General features: G+C 46.5%; 1 protein-coding gene across 6 annotated transcripts in view; it reads left to right on the forward strand.

Moving 5' to 3' along the window:
• Nucleotides 1-20,142, forward strand: part of LOC146189617 (RNA binding protein fox-1 homolog 2-like) — a 384,063-nt gene that overhangs the window by 362,077 nt on the left and 1,844 nt on the right. For 3 of the 6 annotated variants that reach the window (XM_084604382.1, XM_084604379.1, XM_084604385.1), the window contains 6 exons: nucleotides 4,148-4,240; nucleotides 11,610-11,676; nucleotides 12,771-12,912; nucleotides 13,417-13,471; nucleotides 14,879-14,985; nucleotides 17,053-17,137. In XM_084604382.1, the coding sequence (XP_084460508.1) occupies nucleotides 4,148-4,240; nucleotides 11,610-11,676; nucleotides 12,771-12,912; nucleotides 13,417-13,471; nucleotides 14,879-14,985; nucleotides 17,053-17,137 (549 nt within the window). The remainder of the gene's footprint in view (nucleotides 1-4,147; nucleotides 4,241-11,609; nucleotides 11,677-12,770; nucleotides 12,913-13,416; nucleotides 13,472-14,878; nucleotides 14,986-17,052; nucleotides 17,138-20,142) is intronic. The other 3 variants (XM_084604380.1, XM_084604383.1, XM_084604384.1) reach the window with 3 other exon arrangements.

Here is a 20,142-nt window from a genome sequence, read left to right on the forward strand (position 1 = left end):
CAGCATTTTTTTATTTTGACTACTTCAACGGAGACTAACGTGCGCATTTCTGACCCTGTGCCTTACTCTGCAGTTGTGGCTTCTGCGACACTGCTGTAGACTTGCTTACTTTGGGACTGTACTCTATAAAGCACTGAATGGGAGAGGCTGCGGGGAAGAAAAGGAATGCATCTCAGCTCTCTCAATGTGTTGCTCCCCTCTTTCTCTTCTTACTGCTTTTTGCAGGGTGCATTTTCCGATGGTGGTACGGAGCATGGGAAGTGTTTGTTCAGTGCTTGCACAAGGCACGATAGTTGATGGTTAGTTGGTTGGTTAATGGAGTTTAACATCCCAAACTGACTCAGGCTATGAAAGACGTCGTAGTGGAGGGCTCTGGAAATTTCGACCACCTGGGGTTCTTCAATGCACGATAGTTGGGTATGGGAGGTGTTTGTGCAGTGCTTGCACAAGGCAAGATAGTTGAGCAGCTAAGTGCATTGGGACATTAAACCAATTTTATTATTATTACTACTATCCTATCACCGAGAATCGCCACATACTTTCTTGATGACTGCTTGCTACTTTGGTGCCAGTACAGCCTCCCCAACTTGAGCAGTGATTTCATACTTTTCCTTTTGTCATCGTCCCTGGTTGGTCAGTATGAAAATCAAAACCTGGGGGCCCCAGTTAGCACACTTTATCGGCCCTTTCTTTTCTCCCACTTTTTTCTCTTTCCTCCGAGGCAGGCTCCGTACCACCATGATTGCTGCAACTCTCCTCCTTCCCTTGGTTTCTGTTTTCTTCCTAACTGTTCCTTGTCTTCCCCATAACTGCTCCGCACCTCCTTTTTCCTCTTCGATGACATTATCACTCCCGTGCTGAGACACTGCCTTTGTTCTGCCTTGTCCTCGCCTTAGTTCTTTCCTTGCTGACACGACAGTTTTTGGTGCTTCTGTCATGGCAAATGGTGGTGGTGGTTTGGCATTGCCTATAGAGGAGCGTATGCAGTGTTAGTTGGTTATGGTCTCTGTATTTCTTTTTCGTTCTTTTTTTTTTTTTCCCTCTATTTCTCTCTCTCCTTGACATGGCCTTGCTACAGTGAGACAGTTCTTGACCTCTTGTTGACCCTGACAATCATTTTTTCTTCTTTTTTTTTTTTTTTGACACCTGTTGCATTGAATGAATCTCAGCTGCTGAGCCGCTCTGAAGGCGATCTCTCCGAGTGCACCTGTCTCTTCAGCTCGCCCCTCACTTGTTGACAACCCTAATAATGTTGCCGTTTCTCTAAAACCAGAGTCTTGATGGATGGAAACTTTTTTTTTTTTTTTCCTTAGCTTTGGTTCACCTTCTGCCCAGTGGTAAAAGCTTGCCAAGTATTCATGCTTGCACCATGCACATTTGACATTGTTTGTTCGCACCAAGTCTCGTCTGCAGTTTGGCATTTTGTCTGGCTGCAGCTTCAACCTGGAATGCTTCTGAGAAGCTGCAGCTGCACAAACTCTGAAGTAGCTAGCTAGCCTACCGCTTGTGCCCCGCCCGCCACTTCGGTCAGGAGATGCGTGCGGCAGTGGACAAACAAGAGGCATCTTTCCTGGCACCCTTTTCGTTCGCTGGGGATTCCGGCCATGGAACCATTACACACTCCGCTCTTAATAATTTGTACTGGGGGGACCAAAATATAGTTTGAATTACACAGAACTTCAAGTCACAGCGTCAATTTATTACATGCTTAAGAGACCAGGCCTCCGGTTAAAATAAGCTGCCATTTTAGGTTGGGTTCTAATTGCCAATAATTTATGGTATTATATGCTAGAGTAACTTCAGAACTTGTGCAATGAGCTTCACATTGGCTGATCAGTTTTTTTCCTGAATTCACTGCATTGGCATGCTCCAATTTCATAGTTTTCCACTCACCGGCCTTCTTACCCCACATTGGGTGGGGAGTGTGTGCTCGAAGTTTAACGAGGTTTAACGACGCCTTGCTGGATGTTGACGGATCACTCAGATGCATTTCTGTGCATGGATTAAAGATACTCACTTTTGTAGGAACAACATTTTCAAATGCTTTTTCGGGATGCAATCGTGCTCACTTCAGGCTCACTGGGTGCTATAGGTGTAGTGCTTGAGATCATAGCTTACCCCTGGAAAAGGGGGGGAAAAAAACAAAGCAAGCATGTTTGTCGCTTCTGGTTGCCTGCTTTTTGGGTCTGTGGCAGAAGGTGAAGCAATGCAAGCTGTTCTCGTTTTTTAGTAACCGTGCAGTAACCGCACTTTCTTACATTGCTCTGCACTCTTTCTTGCCTTCCTTTTTTTTTTTTTTTTTTACTTTTTTGCATCAGATTGCCTTTAGAAATACACTGGTATTTGTTGCTGAAAAGTGTTTGTGTGTGTATGCCCCCGTCTTGCAAGCTGTGAAAATGTCTGCTCTTCGGAGAGGTGTCTTCAGCTGCTCGTTCACGCTACGCAGCAAGGTGGCAGAGGTTGTCTCTGTGGGCCCCCCTGGAACCCTACGCCTGAGAGCTAACGTGCAGAGGGACGCTGTGGCATGCTCCAAACTTTGTAATCGGCACAGGCTTGGCCTTCCCCAAACTGATCCTCGGGTTGTATTTAAGTATATAACAGCTGCTTATATGATTGGCTTTCGGCACGGTGTCACCTGTTTTTGGCTGGTCACCTGCTCAAAATTGGCAGTTACCTTTGTGAAAAAGATTTTTTTTTTCTCGAAACAATTGCCAGCAGCTAAACTAGAGAAAAAAGGGCTAGGCTTTTTCAGAATGCTTAGAACGGCGAAGCTGCTGTTGAGAGCAGCCCTATTGTACCAGAATATGTGCACAGGACCATTTTTTGCCGACTTTGCTAAGAATAGTAGCTTTATATCCATGCTAGGCAATAGGGAGACGTGCGCATGCGTATGTACAAGCACACACACCTTTGTGATTATGGCAGAATTTTAGCCATTTGTGGTGCATCCAGCGTACAAGGGCATAAAGAAATTGGCGGTTCTATCCCAGCTAAATGCATCTCCTTGGAACCCTTTGCCTGCACCCTAACTTTGGCTCTGGCTAGAACCAATGGGCACCAAGAAGGGGAAGGGTGCTTAGCGGACACAACTCTCTGCCAGCTCGCTCAAACTGAGCTTGTTGTTTTTTCTCTCTTACTTTCGTGTGTATTGTTTACTTTTTTTTTTCTTTATGGTGCACGGAACGCAACCAAACATGCCTAAAACATCACTGCAACAATAACGCAAGGACATGCGAACCGGTCCGGGCCTTTGGGTGACTTGCATTTGAACGCCATGGCGCGCGGTGGCGGTCGCGGCTCAAGGTCTGCTGGAGTTTGCCGGGGGTTTTGCAGATGGCCGCGGTGCTCGGAAGTTGCATGGCTTTCATGTGCCTTTCGTGTTTCTCTAAGCTTACCTTAGGCTCTAGGTGCATCAGTGCTCAGAAACAGCAGTGACAAGCTCTACTTTGCTGGTGCTTTACAGCGCCCAGGAATCGTTGAAAAAAAAAAAAAAAATGTGCGTGATCGGTACTCGAGGAGCGCTGTGTAAGGAGCACTTGCCATTTGGGCACCTGATGGCTCTTGTGAGAGCTCTTGTGAAGCGGGCATGTGTGGGCTAAATACTTCCCATTTCTACCTCACCTCTCCGTTTAAAGTGCGGGAGGTCTAAATGACTGGCAGATTTGGGGCAGTCTAGCCGCTTCTGCAGAGGCAAAAAAAAAAGTCAAATGGCAGTTAGCGTGGGTATACTTTGGGAGAGCAGGGTTCAGTTCTAGTTGAAATGCTTGTCACTGTCTGTGCTGCTCCCATCTCGGCACAGCCATTTTAGTGAGTGGTCACCGCTTGCGACCCTGAGCCTGCGACCCCGAGCGCTTTGCACCTTTGCACTGCTTTGTCGTCCGGGGAGGGTAGCCGGCGGCGGCGGGGTGGTGAGGAAAAGGAGAAGGAATAAGACCAACTTTTTTCCTCCTACTCCCCTCCTCCGGCACCTCCACCAAGTTTGTTGCTGCATTGTGCGCGGGATTTTTCCAAGGCCCGGCTGGGGCGCAGGCAGTCCGTGCGTGGTGGTGCATGGTTGATCTTTTTGACCTGTGGACAAAAAGAAAAAAAATACCTCTGCTGTCTGGAGCGCTGCCCCTCTTTGCCTTTTGTTCTTTCTTGCATGCAGGGCTTCGGTTTTGTCACGTTCGCAACTAGTGCGGATGCGGACCGAGCACGAGAACAATTGAACGGCACAGTTGTCGAAGGCAGAAAGATCGAGGTGTGCATGGACGTCTTTTTTTACCTACTTCTCCGGCCAGTTTGCCCTGCCTCTCTCTCTATGTTTGCCCTGCCTCTCTCTCTATGCTCCTTGTTTCCCCCCCAACCCAATCTTACCCCCCTTTCTTTTTTTGCCCTCTAATTGTTGCCCTTAAACCTGTGACATGTATGCCAACCTGCTGCCTGACTAAAAACCAAGATGTCCACTGTGCTCTTCCCACGAATACCACATTCCCCCAACTCAACCCATCCCAAACCCACACAGTTCACATTACCCATCTTATTTTGCCCACCCTCCTCAATTCCCCATTTTGCTGCATTGAGTTGCAGCTGTTCCCCACGTGTCCCCAAAATTATTGACGTGGTGCTTCCATATCACATACCTTTACTCCTCGGATGGGTACATTTTGCTCATCCATGTATCATGCCCCCCCCCCCCCCCCCCTCTCTCTCCCTCTCTCCTTATTTCCCTTTTGGGGTCATCCTGCTGCCGTCTTTCTTTCCTGTCCAAACACTTCTACGGAAGTGGTTGGGAAATTGTGTGATCATGTGGTTCTCTTTGACCAGGCACAGAGTTACAATTCCTAAGCCTGGAGAAGTGTAAGGAGTGTGTGGTTCACGTTGATCAAGCTTGCATGGAGGCATTACTTTTTGGCATGGTCCCCCCTCCTTGAGGCCCTTTGTTTTGTCGCGATGAAAAGTTGAAAGCTTCCTTGCCCCAGCGACAGTGAATGTACAGCCTTTTGCAGAAGTTTAGAGCACAGGGCATTGGGTTCTAAGCTTTCTAACAGGGCTCCTATGGTATTTGTGGAAGTCCTGCCCATTGGAGAGGGCAGGAGCTGAGATCTTACCTTAGAGAGGTTTGGAACATGTGTTGCACTCCACATAATATGACTAAAAGAAAAAACAGGTGGGGTCCGAACATTTGACAGAGGTTGTGTACCCATTTCATATTGGCCAGAGTATCGCTCACAAAGTATGAGTAGAGAGCATCCATTGATCTGTAGGACGTTGCCTAATTAAAATTTATTGCGGAAGAGAGGCAAGCCAGAAGGGGCCTCCTTGCAGGCTTGGTGCAACGTGCAACCTTTGGAACAAAGTGTATATGTCATTTCTGGAGTGGGTGTGTTCACAGTACTTGCCCTACAGTGGTGTGACTTCTGACCTTTCGTTCCTTCAGAGTGTGTCGCCCACCTCCGAGGCTTTAGAGGCCGGCGTTAGCTAAAACGCTGGTGGGAAAAAAAGTTTGTTTATTAGGTCAAAGGTAAGACCTCAGAAAAGGCCTCTCTGCCCACTCGCTCGAGAGAGAATGTTGCTCGCCTGGGAAAAACAGAATTACAAAAAAAAAAAACCTTCCTGCAAGTTTCTGAGAATGAGCGCACGGTTCACCTCCCGCAGGGCCCCTGCCCCTCTCCTGCTTGCTGCGCGAACTATTTCGAGATTTAGATCCGTACTGTAGTGTCGTCACCGGCTGGCATAGTTCGCAAATTAACGCGGACTTTGGTTTAGCGTAGTGCAGGCTGGCTGTTAGGCATTGTCCGCAAGTGTGGGCAAACCTCATTTTCATGTTATTGCTAGTACGTGGCATAGCGTACAAGCAAAGTTTAGTTTTGGGGTAGTGTAGCCAGGCCGGCTGGAGGGCAAAGTCTGGAGGTGTAGGCAGACTTCATTTTCAGGATCTGTGCAGACAGACGCAGACTGGCCAAGTCTACAGCGTGTTGCACAATTACAGGTGTGCTATAGAACGCTTCTCCCAGCTAGACTGTGGAATCTTCGCAGCTCAAATTTTGTACAGATTTCGTCTAGCATTTTTTAGTACCAAATTTGTTTGGTGTACTTGCCTAATCTAGTAGGAAGAAACCAGGCATTCTTATCGTATTCGGCGGTGCCTTCTATCGCCTCTTCTACGGTGACAGAGTTGAGGAAACAGCACAAGATGGCGCCTACGGTGCCAGCATTGGGGCAGCGGCTTGACTTTCTTCGCCGCTGAATACGATAAGAACATCTGATTAAATCAGGCAAGTACGGCAAACAATTTTGGTTTTTAAAAATACTAACGACGAAATGCCATTTTTGTACGAAATTTGTGCTGCGAGGATTCCGCGGTTTAGCTGGGAGAATCATTCTACAGCGCGCCGGTAATAGCGCAACGTGCTGTATAAGTATTGACAACCTTGTAGTCCCTTGAAAGGTTATGCTCAAAAGGGACGACACGAAGACAGTAGACACAACAGGGCAAGTGCAACCCTGTCGTGTCTACTGTCTTCGTGTAGTCCTTTTTGTGCATAACCTTTCATGGGATTACAAGATTCAAGCCAACTAGCCCGACAACTCTTGCTGAAGTATAGGCAAACTTTTGTTTCAGGAAGTGCACTCTGATTGCTTGCCTTCTAGCTGTTCTGGACACTGAGTAACCTTTTCACTCGAGCAATGAAAGATATCATCTTGGGAAGCTTAAAGGGACATGTATACTGGCTGGAATGCCGAATGTTTGTTCTCTCTGGTAATGAAAAATTTTGTATTTGATCATGTGGATTTTAAGCAGCACCGAATTTTAATCTGTGAAATGCCGTGCGTTACTTTGAAAACAGTGTAACTGTTGCTGCAAGGCTACATCGGTACTTCCCAGAAAAATAATTAAAAATAGGAATAAATTTATAACTGCGTTTAAAGAGAGTCCGAGCTAAGTTGCAAATTTGCGCGTAGCTATTCAGTTAGCTTGGGGCCAAAATGGCAGCAACGGCAGCAGCAGGGAGAGGGTGTGAGTGGGGCCCCCCTCCTTTTTGCGTCTGCAGCTGTGCCTGGTGGCTGTGCCTTGAACCAAACACGCTTGTGCTCGGCTCGGGCCAGAGTGCGGGGAGCTAGAGTGGTTGCTGGATGAATAACCACACCAGAGAGCATTGCCTGCAGCACGGCCCAAGTCTTCATTTGTTCTTTTCTTCTCTCTGCTCTTTTTTTTTCTCTCCTCTTCTTCTTCAAAGGGAACCAAACCAATGGAACGTGTGCCTCTTGCTTGCAGGCTGTGCCTTAGATCACGGGGACGGGATCATTCCCCAGACAGACTCTGCCCTCTCGCAGCTCTTGTTTTGTGGTTTTTACTCGTAATGCTGAGATTCCTAGCATCGTAGGTGTGTGCGCACGGGCAGCTATTGGCGTGATGGTTTGCTCAAAAAGTACTTTTAAGTGTAGAGACATGATCGCCGGCCTTGGCTTTGAGAAATGTTTTGCTTTGGCTTTGTCCAGAGAGAGATCTGGAGTATCCCCGCACAGCACCTGCAGGCTTTAGAATCTGGTCAAGCTCTGCTGTGTTAGCATTCATAACGAACCTGTAAATATTTGCAGTGCTGTTAATGCTTGCCAGAACTGCTGGGTGAGCAGGTTAATTTAAACTTTTTTTTTTGCTTGCACAGTTGCTGCTATTATATTCTTGATGGAAAAAGTTGGAACACTATGTGTGCAGCTCTACGTCACTTTCGCTACTGCATACCCTACAGCCTGCAGATAGCTTTGGCACATGAGATGTGCATTGATCACATTCATTGGGAGATGCATAATGAGGAGCTGGTTAACCCTTTCGGGCACCACTTGTCATTTCGATCCAAAGCTGACATCTTTCCATCAAATTAGTATGCTATGCTTCAGCAAAACCAATTTTGCAGCAGAAAAGGAAGACCTTTTACAAGCCTGCATAAAATTTTTCTATGCTGTTAAAAGTATGAAACTAATTTAATGTACCAGGAGTAGGGAAATTATTGGTCATAAATTCATTCTGTGTTCCAAGGATGCTGATGGCTGCAAAAAAATACAGGATTGTGGTATAATAGTGTCAGTACTGGTGGAAAAGTCTGCCAGGAAGGATTATGCGGAGGATGTGCTGTCAAGGTCACTCTTTTTTGCTAGTTGGTGTTTAAGGTACCCCATTTGCATGGTGAAAGATAATAAATTTGCCTGAAATGAGGAATTCTGTATTAAGTTAAGGGCACACTGAGAGAGCTACCGGTTCATATTGTACACAATCTGTTATGAAGCACCATAAAGGGTTAGGTGATATTGTAGTGGAACTCTGGAAGAAATGGGCTGGGCATGTAGTGAGAAGAGCCAATGGGAATGGAGTGGATAACAAGGGAGGGCAAGCGTAGCAGGGGCAGCAAAGAAAATTAGCAACTTTTGCCACAGCGGATGTGCTGATGGTTACAAATCGTAATCGCGGACTTAGGGAGGTCTGCCTGATTGATGGGTCTCTCTCTGGTCAAGCGCATGATTGGGCAGGGTCTGTCGGGTTGACGGGCGCACACCTCTGCGTAGTTGTGTGTTGGCTGCTGCTGGTAGAGGCAACATGGGGGGTGCAGCCGTGGTCTGTTGTGCCTCTCTAGTTGTGTGTGCGGAGTCTTTGTCGGTGCCTGATGGAAAATGTCTGGTTGTGTGGCTCCCCCTATTGAACGTCTCGGGGACTAACTTGGCTGCGTCCTTGGCTCCCTCTTTTTGTGTGAGGATGGGCACAGCGTAGTTTGGCTGCCTTTGTGTCGAAAGCTTAGCAGCCAAATCTTTTAGCCCAACCCGCTGAGATTTAGAAAGACTGCAAGACGAGTTCGTGCAAGTTAACTTGCTTTGTTAAATGCACCACTTCTGCCTCTTTGTTTGCTTCATTACCAATCTGCAGTGTGTCACTGCCGTCATTGAATGCATTGTTATGCCACGGTAATTAACTTTGTAGCATATATAATCATTATCGGATTAACTTTGTGGTTTTTTTTTGGTTGCTTTTGGCAGGTTTCTATTAGAGCATAATGTCAGCATTTTAATAAGCCTAAAGTTTTAGTGGAAAAAACCTTTAGGATGTGACATTTTTTTCAGCATCTGCCAAAAAGCACCTTCTTGCCATGCGTAAAGCACTCTGAAAGACGCCATTAAAGGAATTTAAATTTAATTATCAGAACATAATGCCCTCTCTCTTTCACCAAAAGCCCGCAGCTTTGGGCGCAGCCTTGTTTGTTTTTGGCCTGATGTGTGGCCGGCTTGCCTTCCGGCACACTAAACATATTTCCTGGTATCCTCTGCCGACACAAGCATGGTTGCCTGCACACTTTCAGTGAGGCACGTCTAAAATGTGGAGGCCAGTAGGGCAATGCGAACTTTCACTGTTGTCTTGCTTGTTATAAACATACTTGTGTTTTTATTGTGAAAGCAATTCTACACTAGGTTTCAAGCCTTCAGCGTAGCGCGGCGGTAGCCACGTATGTCTTACCCATGTGACGCTGTGACGTCACAATCCACGTGACACTAGAGTGAGAGCTGGGCTACCAACTCAAGCGGTCGGCGTAGCGCGGCGGTAGCCATGTCTTACCCACGTGACAAAAACGAGGGATGTGCTCCCAACTCAAGCGGTTGGCGTGGCGTGATCGGAGCCGCGGCTCAGTTGGCAGGAGCTGCCAACTTGGGTCTCTTGTTTCACATGGGACGGTTATGTCAGAATCAGCCTGCTAGGACCCTGGCATTCACGTTACCCCTATAGGCCACTAAGGCACGCCATACGGCTTTGTTAAAGCGGGGTTTCATATATGGTCTGTGGAAGAAGAAAGAGAGAACGCTCGGTCACCCGCAGCTAATGCTTTCACTCAATATTTGGTTCAGCAGTGTTGAATTCTTGTAATTTTTGACCTGATGTTAGCCACCGTCGGTGGCAATGTGCACCAAACCATGCTTGCTGTCGGCCGAAGAAACCATCGGTCTTTTTCTATTCTTCCTTCTTACCCCCTTTTCTCGTGTTTTTTGCACTGGATCACCTTTTACGGCTCCTTGCTGACTCTCCTGGAAACCCCCCAGTCTTTTCTATCTTTGTTGTTCTACCTGTCTGGCTGTTGTGCATTTATTTGATGAGAAACCTGCAGAAACGGCTCAATGCAAAGGCTGCGCTGTGGTAAACACCTGCAGACACCTGGGACAACTTCTGTAGAGGCGGTGGTTTCTCCTCGTTGTGCCATGAGGTCGCAACATGTGACACGTCTGCTATTGCTTGGATCAATGCCAGTGTGGTGTGGAGCACTCAAACCAGGAATTTTATGTAGTGATAAATTTGGGGTGTGCAGGATATCGGAGGGCTTGAGACAAAAACGAAATTTTAAGTTACCCTGCTGCCACCTTACATACAGCTCGATACATTGTTGGCGCTTTATTTTATTTTTTTCCCGCCAATAAAATCTAGACATTCTCTGGAGGATGGGGGGCTCAGGTTTTGAGGGCATCAAATAAACGTGCTTAGGTTTCTAAAGACTTCTTTCGGCAGCATTGTTTGTCGACTACCTCACTGCACAGAAGCTGAGATTTGCAAACTTACTACTCAACATGCAATGCTGATTTGCATCTGAATCCTGGCTGATCGCACTTTTAGTGACGAGCCAACTACTTAAGCCTATTAGCAGTATTTTACGGCCAACATTCATTAGAGCTGTGCCTCATATGCAGAACTAATGTTCCTTCTTTTGTTGTCGGCAAGTTTTAGATGGGTTTAGATAAACGCATTGTGCATATTTGCAAGTGATCTTGCTGGTGTCTGCAGTCCGTTAGCACAGCGCAACCTTCACCTTTGCAATGTTTTCTTGTCGCTACACGGTGTTTTCCTAAACCTGTACATAATTGCAACATGAATGGCAGAAGGAAATCGTTCAGAATGGCAATTCGGGGGAATGTTTGAGCGTTAACGGGAGTTGCAGACTAACATCACAAATTTGTAGTGTGGCAAGCATGCGTTAAAGCTAGTGTCAGTGCTTCCCCACGTCACGCTTGCCTCTGTCTGAACTGTGGTCATGCTAGAATCGTTCACTTGGAGGATGTTGGGATTAGCTGCTAGTGTTGTCGCGTGTAGTAGTCACCGAAAGGCTCCGGCTATCAGACTAAAGAGGGGTGGACATTTTGAGTTCACGGAAGGAAGTTTGTTTGTTATTTTATTTTGCACCGCTGGTAAAGAAAAGTTAACCTTTCACATTCTCTGTGATAAGTTGTGCCAGGGAAGTACAGAATGGCCAAGGGTTGACGGTGGGACAAATCTAAAATAGCAGCGGGGAATGCATTTAATCCAGTGTAGCGAGTGATTGATTTTGTTTCGTGTGATCCCTTGGCACATAGCCTCGTGGGATTTGTTTGTGTCTGGTGGGAGTTTCTTAGGAAAAGTATGCTGACGTTGTTTGAAAGCAGAGGCAGGCATGACGTGGAGGTGCTGGCAGCGGTGATTGCCCACTTAGCATGCGGAGTATCTTGCAAGGGTTTGCACGCTGTTTGGGGTTCTTATTTCTTCTCTTGCCTTTGGATGTCTTGCCATCCAACTTGCAGCATGCTTGCGTGTCGTCTGACAGCTTTGTTCTTCCCACATCTAGGTAAACAATGCGACAGCACGGGTACAGACCAAGAAGACGCCGACAATACCCAACGGTGAGCAGACAGGTGATGCAATTTCCATATTTCAACCAACCCGCTACGCTGCTTTTGTTTAACGGTGGGCTTTGTAAAGCTTGCAATAGGGCACTGGGGCCAGTTCTCAAAGAGTGGTAGCACTTTGTAAGAGTCCTAACGGACAAAGATGGCAGAAGTGGTTATTCTAGAGGCTTGCCTGGGGAAAGCATATTAACCAATTGTGCCGATGCATTGCACATTTCTGTAGCTTTTAAAAAAAAACAGTGCATTGGAAATTAATTTTGATGAGTAGGTCACCTATTGTGCTCTGTTTGTTTTTAGCTAGAGTTCTACCACTGATAACACCATTTTGGTCTACATTTGAGGTCTCTTGATTGGAGAGGTAGTTAGTGCATTGACTCTATCCTTTTTCAAAATGTCATCTAGCTTCCTGGAGGATAGTTAATGGCTGTTGTTTTCCAGTATAAAACTGACCTTTCTTGTTTATAATGAACTCTGAGCAATACCTGGAGGAAGTGCCAGCTGCTTGCATGTTATATTGTCACTTTCAGGAATTTTGGCATTTTAGTTTGTTACTGCCATCATTTTTGGCCAGTCCTCCTGTGTCTCTTTGCAAAATGCAGAGTCTTTGCACAGCATTTGCGGGCATGTGGCAACATTTACTAACAGCACAAGTGCCAACATTCTTGTATGGAATGTTGTCTGTCAAGTAGTCAGTCTTTCCACTAATTAAAGTCTAGCCTCTGACTCGCAGATTTCACACGCCGAACACCTGTAGAGAGGTGTGATACAGGTGGAAAAATAGCCCACAGTGTCATTGGAGTGGTGCCCTCAAAACAAGGGTTGTAGTCATCAGGGCGAGCGGTGTGAGCCACGTGTTTGTAGCTGCAAGTTAAAAAAAAAAAAAAAGAAAGAAAGAAAAAAAAATCTTCCTTGTTCGATGTGAGCTTTTAGCCTGTTTCTTGGGGGTCGGTAGTATTGAAACTACGGCAAATAACACTGTGGGAATAATTGTGGGAATCCTATTGACCAGTGCGACTGGGCAGTTGTGAAGGGAGGCTGGCTTTTCTTTGTGTGCGTCCCTCGCTTCCCCTTAATCTGTGTGCATGTACGCGTGTGTGCAGTGGCCGCTCTGCGGGGCGTAGCGATCCAGCGGGGCCGAGCGCGAGGCGCGGCCGCGGCCCCCTTCGCCGCCGCCTTTGCCCGCCACCCGTCTCCACTCACAGCAGCCGCTGCGGCTGCCTCGGCACTGCATGGGTACACCCCGTAAGTAGTCCTTCCCCGTGGCGTCTTGTTATTCGCTCTGCCCTAGGCTTGCTGGACGTTTTCATGGTGGCGCACTCCTGTGTTCTTCCATTGTCATGTCATCAGACCAGGTGCATCCACTGCAAAATAACGGCCTCTCATAATATTTGTCCAGTTAAGAGGGAACGTGGCAGTAATTTTCTAGGATTAGAAATTGTCAATTGCATCTTAATCACGATGTGCCAAGCTTGAAAACGTATATGTTCCAACTTCTTTGGGACAGCAGATATTCGTAAAATGAAGATGAGCTTCTTCGTGAACAGCTTGCTGATCTGGTTACAGACAGCATAAACTCCCCATAATCCATGCCGTAGACAGTGGGCACAAATTTTATTTGTTCAGCGAAGTAACAAAAAAGCCTAGCACATCGCACCAGTTGACAGACAATGAAATTGGAGGTGGGAAGTTTTTACTTTTCATGCAGGCGCTTTGTTGTAACTGGGGCTCCCCTCTCCTTCTTTTCAGAGTGTACCAGGATCCCTTCCTTGCGTATGCAGGCGCCGAGAGGTACCAGCTTCCGGTAAGCAATGGAATTTGCATAAAGGCGTTGAGACATTGCAGTGGCGTCCGGTTTCAGTTTATGGACCATTTAGGCAGAGGTCTCTTTCTGCTTCCCTCTTTAGCAAGGGCAGACCGCTGAGCATTACTGCCCGACACCAAGAGTGGCTGCACTCAATTTTCGCTCTCAATTGAAATCTTGTCCATTCTGGCTGTAGCGACGTTTCCTTGGCAGGAGAAGGCTCATTTATTGCTCAGCGAATCGAACTTCTCTTGCGCTCAATTCACACGTGGGGCGCCAAGGCCGAAAACGAATCACCATCAGTAAGTTCATTGCAATGCAGCCACGTCGGCGGAAATCCGCCTGCAAAAACCTCGTTGCAAACCACAGTACTTGTACTCCTGACCTCTTCTAGCTTAACGAAATGTTTATTTTCAATGTAACCGCTCTCGTTGCCACCAGAAAGCAGCAGCCTTATTCTTAATGCAGATCGATTTCAATCTTTCTTCAGCTGTCTGTCTCTCGGATCCAAACTGTGTATGGATCTCGGAAGGTAGCAGAGTGGCACTGCGTCAGTCGCTGCCGTCGGGCTGCTGCAGCCCGCTATAGGAAATTGATCTGAGCACTAGTGTGGTGGGTCGTGATTGCTGAAGCGGTCAGTTTGGGCCGAAAGAACTCGCAGGCAACTGCCATGTTTGTCGCTTGCTCATTGCTGCCTGTTAAAACCGAACAGATTGAAATGGATCAATCAACCCAGTGCTGCTGGACAGGCAAGTGTGCGCGTTTTAGAGGCCAGACATGCATACGCATCCACATTTCCAATAGCGGCAATGTCTTGTCTTATCAAGCTGTGTCATGTCTGTTTCCTGCTTACTCGAGACGTTTGTTGTGATGTGCTGTCTGCTGTCGAATTTTGATGGGCTGTTTATTCAAGGGACAGATCATTGACCGAAATATATAATTCGATTGTGGCGGAAATAAAAAGGCAGGTCTTTCCTCGTGAAGTAAGATTAAGCGCTACAGTATCCGAGCGACGGCGATTTATAATCTTGATTTGGCACTGAAAATCGCATAAAAATGAGCGAGGCGCAGCTAAAGTGGACGCCACTCTGTATTAAAAAGTGTCTTAATTACTGTCTGGCAGGTGATATATATATATTAGGGTTTGGTACATCACTTTTGTCAACGCAATTGTCATCGCGGTCGCTGCCCACGGTTTCCAACATTGGACTACAGAAAAACGGGTGCATGCACTGATCGAAATATTCTCGGTAAGACATTTCTGCAGCATTTTTGACCAAACCGGTACGGAGCTGACAACTCTCGACAGGAAGCTTTCCATTGCGTAGAAAAGAAAGTGCACTGTTCTGTCCTTTTGACATTGCATGCCTCAGATGAAACCCTTAATGCTGTCATTTGAAAACGCAGGCCACGTATGCAGCGAGCGCAGCCTACACAGCAGCGGCAGCACGAAGTTATGCGGCCGCAGCCGCAGCTGCACAGCCGGCCGTGGCTTCCTACACTGCTGTGGCTGGGTAAGCTAAATTGACCCACCTTCGAGGGCTGTCTGCTTCATCGGGAGTAAGTGAATGTGTCTGGCACTTGTTTATTTGAGCCCAGGAGGTCGGGTTTGTCACTGTGCCACGATATTTGGGCTTTTACACAAACTGCACAAGCAAGTCAAGCCAGACGACATACCACGAAGTAGGGATGGGAGGGAATGTTAGAGTTGTCCATTGACATCGGGAATTACAGCAAATGTGAACTTTGTGCTGGTAAGAAGTTTCAAGAAAACAGCTTTCTTAAAAGCAAACCTTCTAGAGACAAAGCAAATCTTTGTGCATGCTTAGTTCAGGCATGTGCTTCAGTGAGTTTATTCGGAGGCTGACTGTGATGGTGCATTGTTAAAATAAGTTAAATTGGCTTCTAATTATTATTGTTATAAATTATCTGCAACCTATGCATGCAAAGAGAGCATGGTAAGAGTACACCTTTCATCAAGGCTAACCTTCAGTTGGTGTTTGCAGTGTCTTTGGCAGAAAGGCGAGCGAAGCAAGTCTAATGAGAGCTGCTCATAGCCATCATTCAGCTAGGATAGCTCTAACCATAGTGGCCTATCGCCACTGTGTAGACCACAACTGGTTTTCACTGCATTGTCAAACTGTCAGGATTGCAGCCACCCACTTTTGGCTGGCGGTCGTGCATGCAACTGTCATGCTTGTTATGTGTGCTTGTTTGCTGACCGGTGCACGCGGTGCATATTTTTAAGCCCTCCAATAACAGGTCTAGTTGGCATAAATCCTGCACAGTGTAGTCAAGTCCTTGCGTCTTTTGACACCTGTGCACTTCATAATGTACCACAGAACGCTCTTAGCGTGTGGAGCCATGCCGGTATTTTACGTAGTTTGGCAACCAGGGGTGCGTAATGCTCTGTGAGGTGTCAGCTTTAGTCAAAACTGACGTTCAGAATCTTGCGCTTAACATTTTTTTTTTTTTTTTTCGTCTGCCGGGATGATTGCCGATAACCACCAGTGGACATGAATCGACCGTGGTGCTTGCCCAGTCTCTGCGTGCAGTTGTATCATCTGGCTGCTCTTGACACGGCATGGTCCACCCACTAGATTGCGCCGTTTGCTTAATTTTTTTGTAATTGCGAGCACAGTGTCTTGTTTTTGTGCCCAGTGGTACAGCCCCCACCCACTTCTAGCTATAACAAGGTCCCTGCTTTCAAATCGTAATTGCGTCCGACCCAGCTGCGCAATAGCGCTAAGTGGCAGGATATGTGAAGCAGCACGTCCAGCTCCCTCTGTGCTTGCATTGTTTTGCATCGATATGCATCTGCGTGCGACGCAAGGTTGCTTTGAAAGCAGTGACCCTCTTATAGCTAGAAATGGATGACCCTGTACAGTACTGGCGTATGTGCAAACAATGCACTTCCAAGCGCTCAGCAGGCATTTGGCAACAAGTAGCAGAACTGTTGTTGAATGAATAAGAGCTCAATTAAAGCCCGCCGTTCCCATCGCTTCTGTGGCGCAGTGGATAAACGCTACATATTTGAGCTTCTGAACACCAGTTTAAATCTTTGTATGCCTTTTTTTTTTCCTTTGTTCTCTCTTTTTGCAATTTGCAAAAACTAAATAAATTACATATTCCCTGGGATGTTCCTCTTTACGCTGCACTATGTATATTTTTTTTTTAATCTAAATAGTCGTACAACCCACTGTGAACGCAGCGGTGGCGACCTCAAATGTTGGGGTGTGGCAACGCTCACCATTACCTTCACCTTAATCATTTCCCACGTGTGTTACCTTTAGGTTGCGTTCAGAGACATTCCTGAGCCCCAATCGCAGTTTAACTCTGTGACAGACAAGTTGTGGGACCCTGCTGTTGAGAGATTAGAATTACGCATCTTAGTGGATTAGAATGCAAAGCAGTGAGGTTGTATATGGTGCTTGCAGTTTTGCTAGCTTTGGCATGCATTGCACATCCTCAGTGGTAATAATAATAATAATAATAATAGCTGCATCAGCAGTAATGCCTGCATGAGTGTGCTGTGCGTGTCCCAACCGTGTGGCTTTTGTTTGCTCACCATGCGCGTACAGCTCTCCGTCACTCTACTACAGCTACGGGCGGGAGTATGCTGACCCCTACCTGGGCCACAGCATAGGACCCGTGGCCGGCTACGGGGTGAGTACCGCTTCTTCTGGGAAACTGGCGTTCGTTTGCCTCAAGGGTAAATGCTAATAACACTTATTGGCCACGTGACAGCGATATTGCTTGCTAAATGAGTGTGATACCAAAGTCTGCCTCTCAGATGCCCTGTGTGTTCATGTTGTGGCACGGTTTTACTGTACGCAGTTTTAACCGGGTATACGAAAAAGGATTGCAGAAATTTTGTTAAAAGTGGAGTTTCCAGGGAGACGGTGTGTCAACCAATCCAGTTCAACCTCAATATAATAAAATCTTTTTAAAAGGAAGTCCTCACATTTTTGTTACATGCCATGACAGCGGACACATCACTTCGCGCTGCCGGAACACTTTGCCATCCTCACTCTTCGTAAACATTAGCTGCTAGCTTCTAAATGATATGTGCTGCGCACATTCCAAGGCAAAACACAACTAAAATTAGGTGTTTGTACTCCTTTCATTTCGGCGAGCCACTCTGTTTATAGTTTACTGGAAACAGGATGATGGGATGGGGATAGTTTCGAAGCAGCGTTCACATCAGTTCTAATGCGAAGCAGTTTAACCCTGGCACATTGCTGCAAGAATTTCATCACAAGAGTGGTTTACCGATAAACTTACTTTTTCCCCTTTTTAATATCGCATTGTCACTATATCGACTATTAATAGGCGCATATGGGTTCGATCTCAGTTGCATGAGTCCTGTGTGGGTGGAGGTGAAACGCAAGACACCTGTGTGATGTGCAATGCAAGTGCACAGTGAAGAACTGCAGGTGGTCAGAAGTATCCTCCGCGATGACGTCCCTCATGGTCTCTGTGATCCAATCCCGTGATCAACTCGTGATCCCGCTTGAGTTTGATATACAGTGAAATCTCGTTACTGCGAACACCACATTAACGGATTTTGCAAATTAACGAATTTTTTCACGAATCCCCATCAAATTTTTTTGTTTTCAATGTAAAACTATTTCAGAATTACAAATTTCAAAATAATGTATTTTTCAGGATAACGTAAGTATTTAATTTTTTTCTTCTATAATCTAGGAACATCAGTATTACGAATTCGGCTAAAATTAATAGTGCCACAGCTCTCAACTCCTGCGTGAAGTAGAGATATCGGCGTTTCTGTGTGTATGGTCCGTGGACTGTAGTGGTCATCATCGGCGTATCTCGTATCAGCTCCTAGCGCCACCACAACGCTGTCGTTCGTTACGCAGTAGCCAGCAGGCCTAGTCTCCTGCCTTTTCTTTTTTGTGTTGTGTTGGTTGTATGCCGTTCGCAGATTGGTCGTTCGTGCCATTCGCACATGCAAACGTTTTTTTTTTGTGTGTGTGTGTGTGTGTGTGTTTTTTTTTTTTCGAAGTTCGTGCAGGTTTTGCGCAAAGTGGAAGGTGTATGTGCTGTAGTAGTGTAGTTAATGTAGCGAGGTCGTGTTCGCTGCACGCGGCAGAAGGAAATAAATCAGCTTTGGAGTTAGTGCAACATTTATATTTGAGATTTTGCTTGTCAACACACATGCCTACTGCCAGGGTACGTCATTTTCGTACCTAGGTTTGACCACTGGCTTATAATTGCAGATTTTTCATTACATCAATATTTCAAAATAACAAATATTTTTGCGGTCCTGCAGGATTCGTTATATCGAGATTTGACTGTAGCTGGTTATGGCTGTATATTGAATACCCATATGAACACAATATGAGTAAGCGCAAACACTACTGTTTTACTTTGAATTTTCAAGGAAATGTTCAGTTTGATGGATGTGCACAATAAATTTATGTGCCTGAGTTCAACATATCTGGTATCCCCTGTATGCCAGAACGAGACCTTTTTCCTTCTTGCTGCTTAATCTTCGAGGGCCGTGGCTGCTCTGGGTAGCTGGAGCTTGAATTTCCACCATAATTGCGAGCGAGACTAGCCTTGGTGAAAGGCACCGGCAGCCTTCATTCGGCTAGGTCAGATTCATCGCCTGGCCTGCTGTGTGAAAAATTCTGGCTTGCCCACGCAACAGCAGTGCCACCAGGGAAATGGAACCACCGCACTGTAGGCTGCTGCCAATCACATTCCTCACAGCGCACAATTTTGTGACACCTTCAGCTGGCTAACACTGCCGGTAGGTTCCCAAGGTCGTGCCCTATAGTGTTCAGTGAGCAAAAATGACCACAAACTCACCATTAGGAGCAATGCCACTTGTCGGGCCGCGTCAAGCCATTTGATGTATCATGTTTCGAGGGGATCCTTTAGCTGTTCAGTATAGGCAGTAATTTGGTATAGCTTGGATCTGCCGTACTGTACAGTGTTGGCGTGCTTCCCAGCTCTCAAAATTCTGCCATGCCTAATTCACTACATCCAGAAGAGATCCATAATCTCCAGTGCGCAGCGCACTTGCATACCTGCCATCTCTTCCTATTCGCCAGGAGGCTCCCAATTTTTTTACTGAACTTTCCGATTGTATGACCACTGCTGTGAATTCCCCGATAAGCTGCCTCTTCCCTCACAGTCGTGCTGCATCTCACACGCAAGCAGCACCTTCGGCATCATCTGCTAAGTACCCAATCAAAGCTAAATCAAGCAATAGTTGCTGTGGCTCGTTTCATTTCATGTTTGCTGTTGCAGTTGCTTGTGTGTATTTTTAGGGTTAGAATTGTCCTTCCTCGCGTTTTTGCTTTCTCCATACCCCTCCCATCCCCCCCCATCCCCTCTCTGTTGTCAAAAACTTGTAAATGCATAATTTTTTCAAACGTGCGCAGCAATGCACTTTTGTCAGTGAAAGGACAGTAACTTAGGCGCGTTTTGCAAAGGAGTGGGGAGGCCTTTATTGGCGTTCTAGCTCCAGTTAGAAGGTGCTCGCGGCAATTCTATAGGCTGGGGAAACCGAGCGCTCCAGTTTAGGTTGCCATTCCTGCACGGCCCCAATGTTGTATAACAACGATGGGTCAAAACGTCAGCTAGTGTGGTTTCCCCACATTACAGCTTTGTAGCGTGGAAAAATGGCATGTTTTAGAGTG

The sequence above is a fragment of the Amblyomma maculatum genome, chromosome 5 (genome assembly GCF_055883805.1).
Source record: "Amblyomma maculatum isolate TAMU_Amacu chromosome 5, ASM5588380v1, whole genome shotgun sequence".
Taxonomy (NCBI): domain Eukaryota; kingdom Metazoa; phylum Arthropoda; class Arachnida; order Ixodida; family Ixodidae; genus Amblyomma; species Amblyomma maculatum.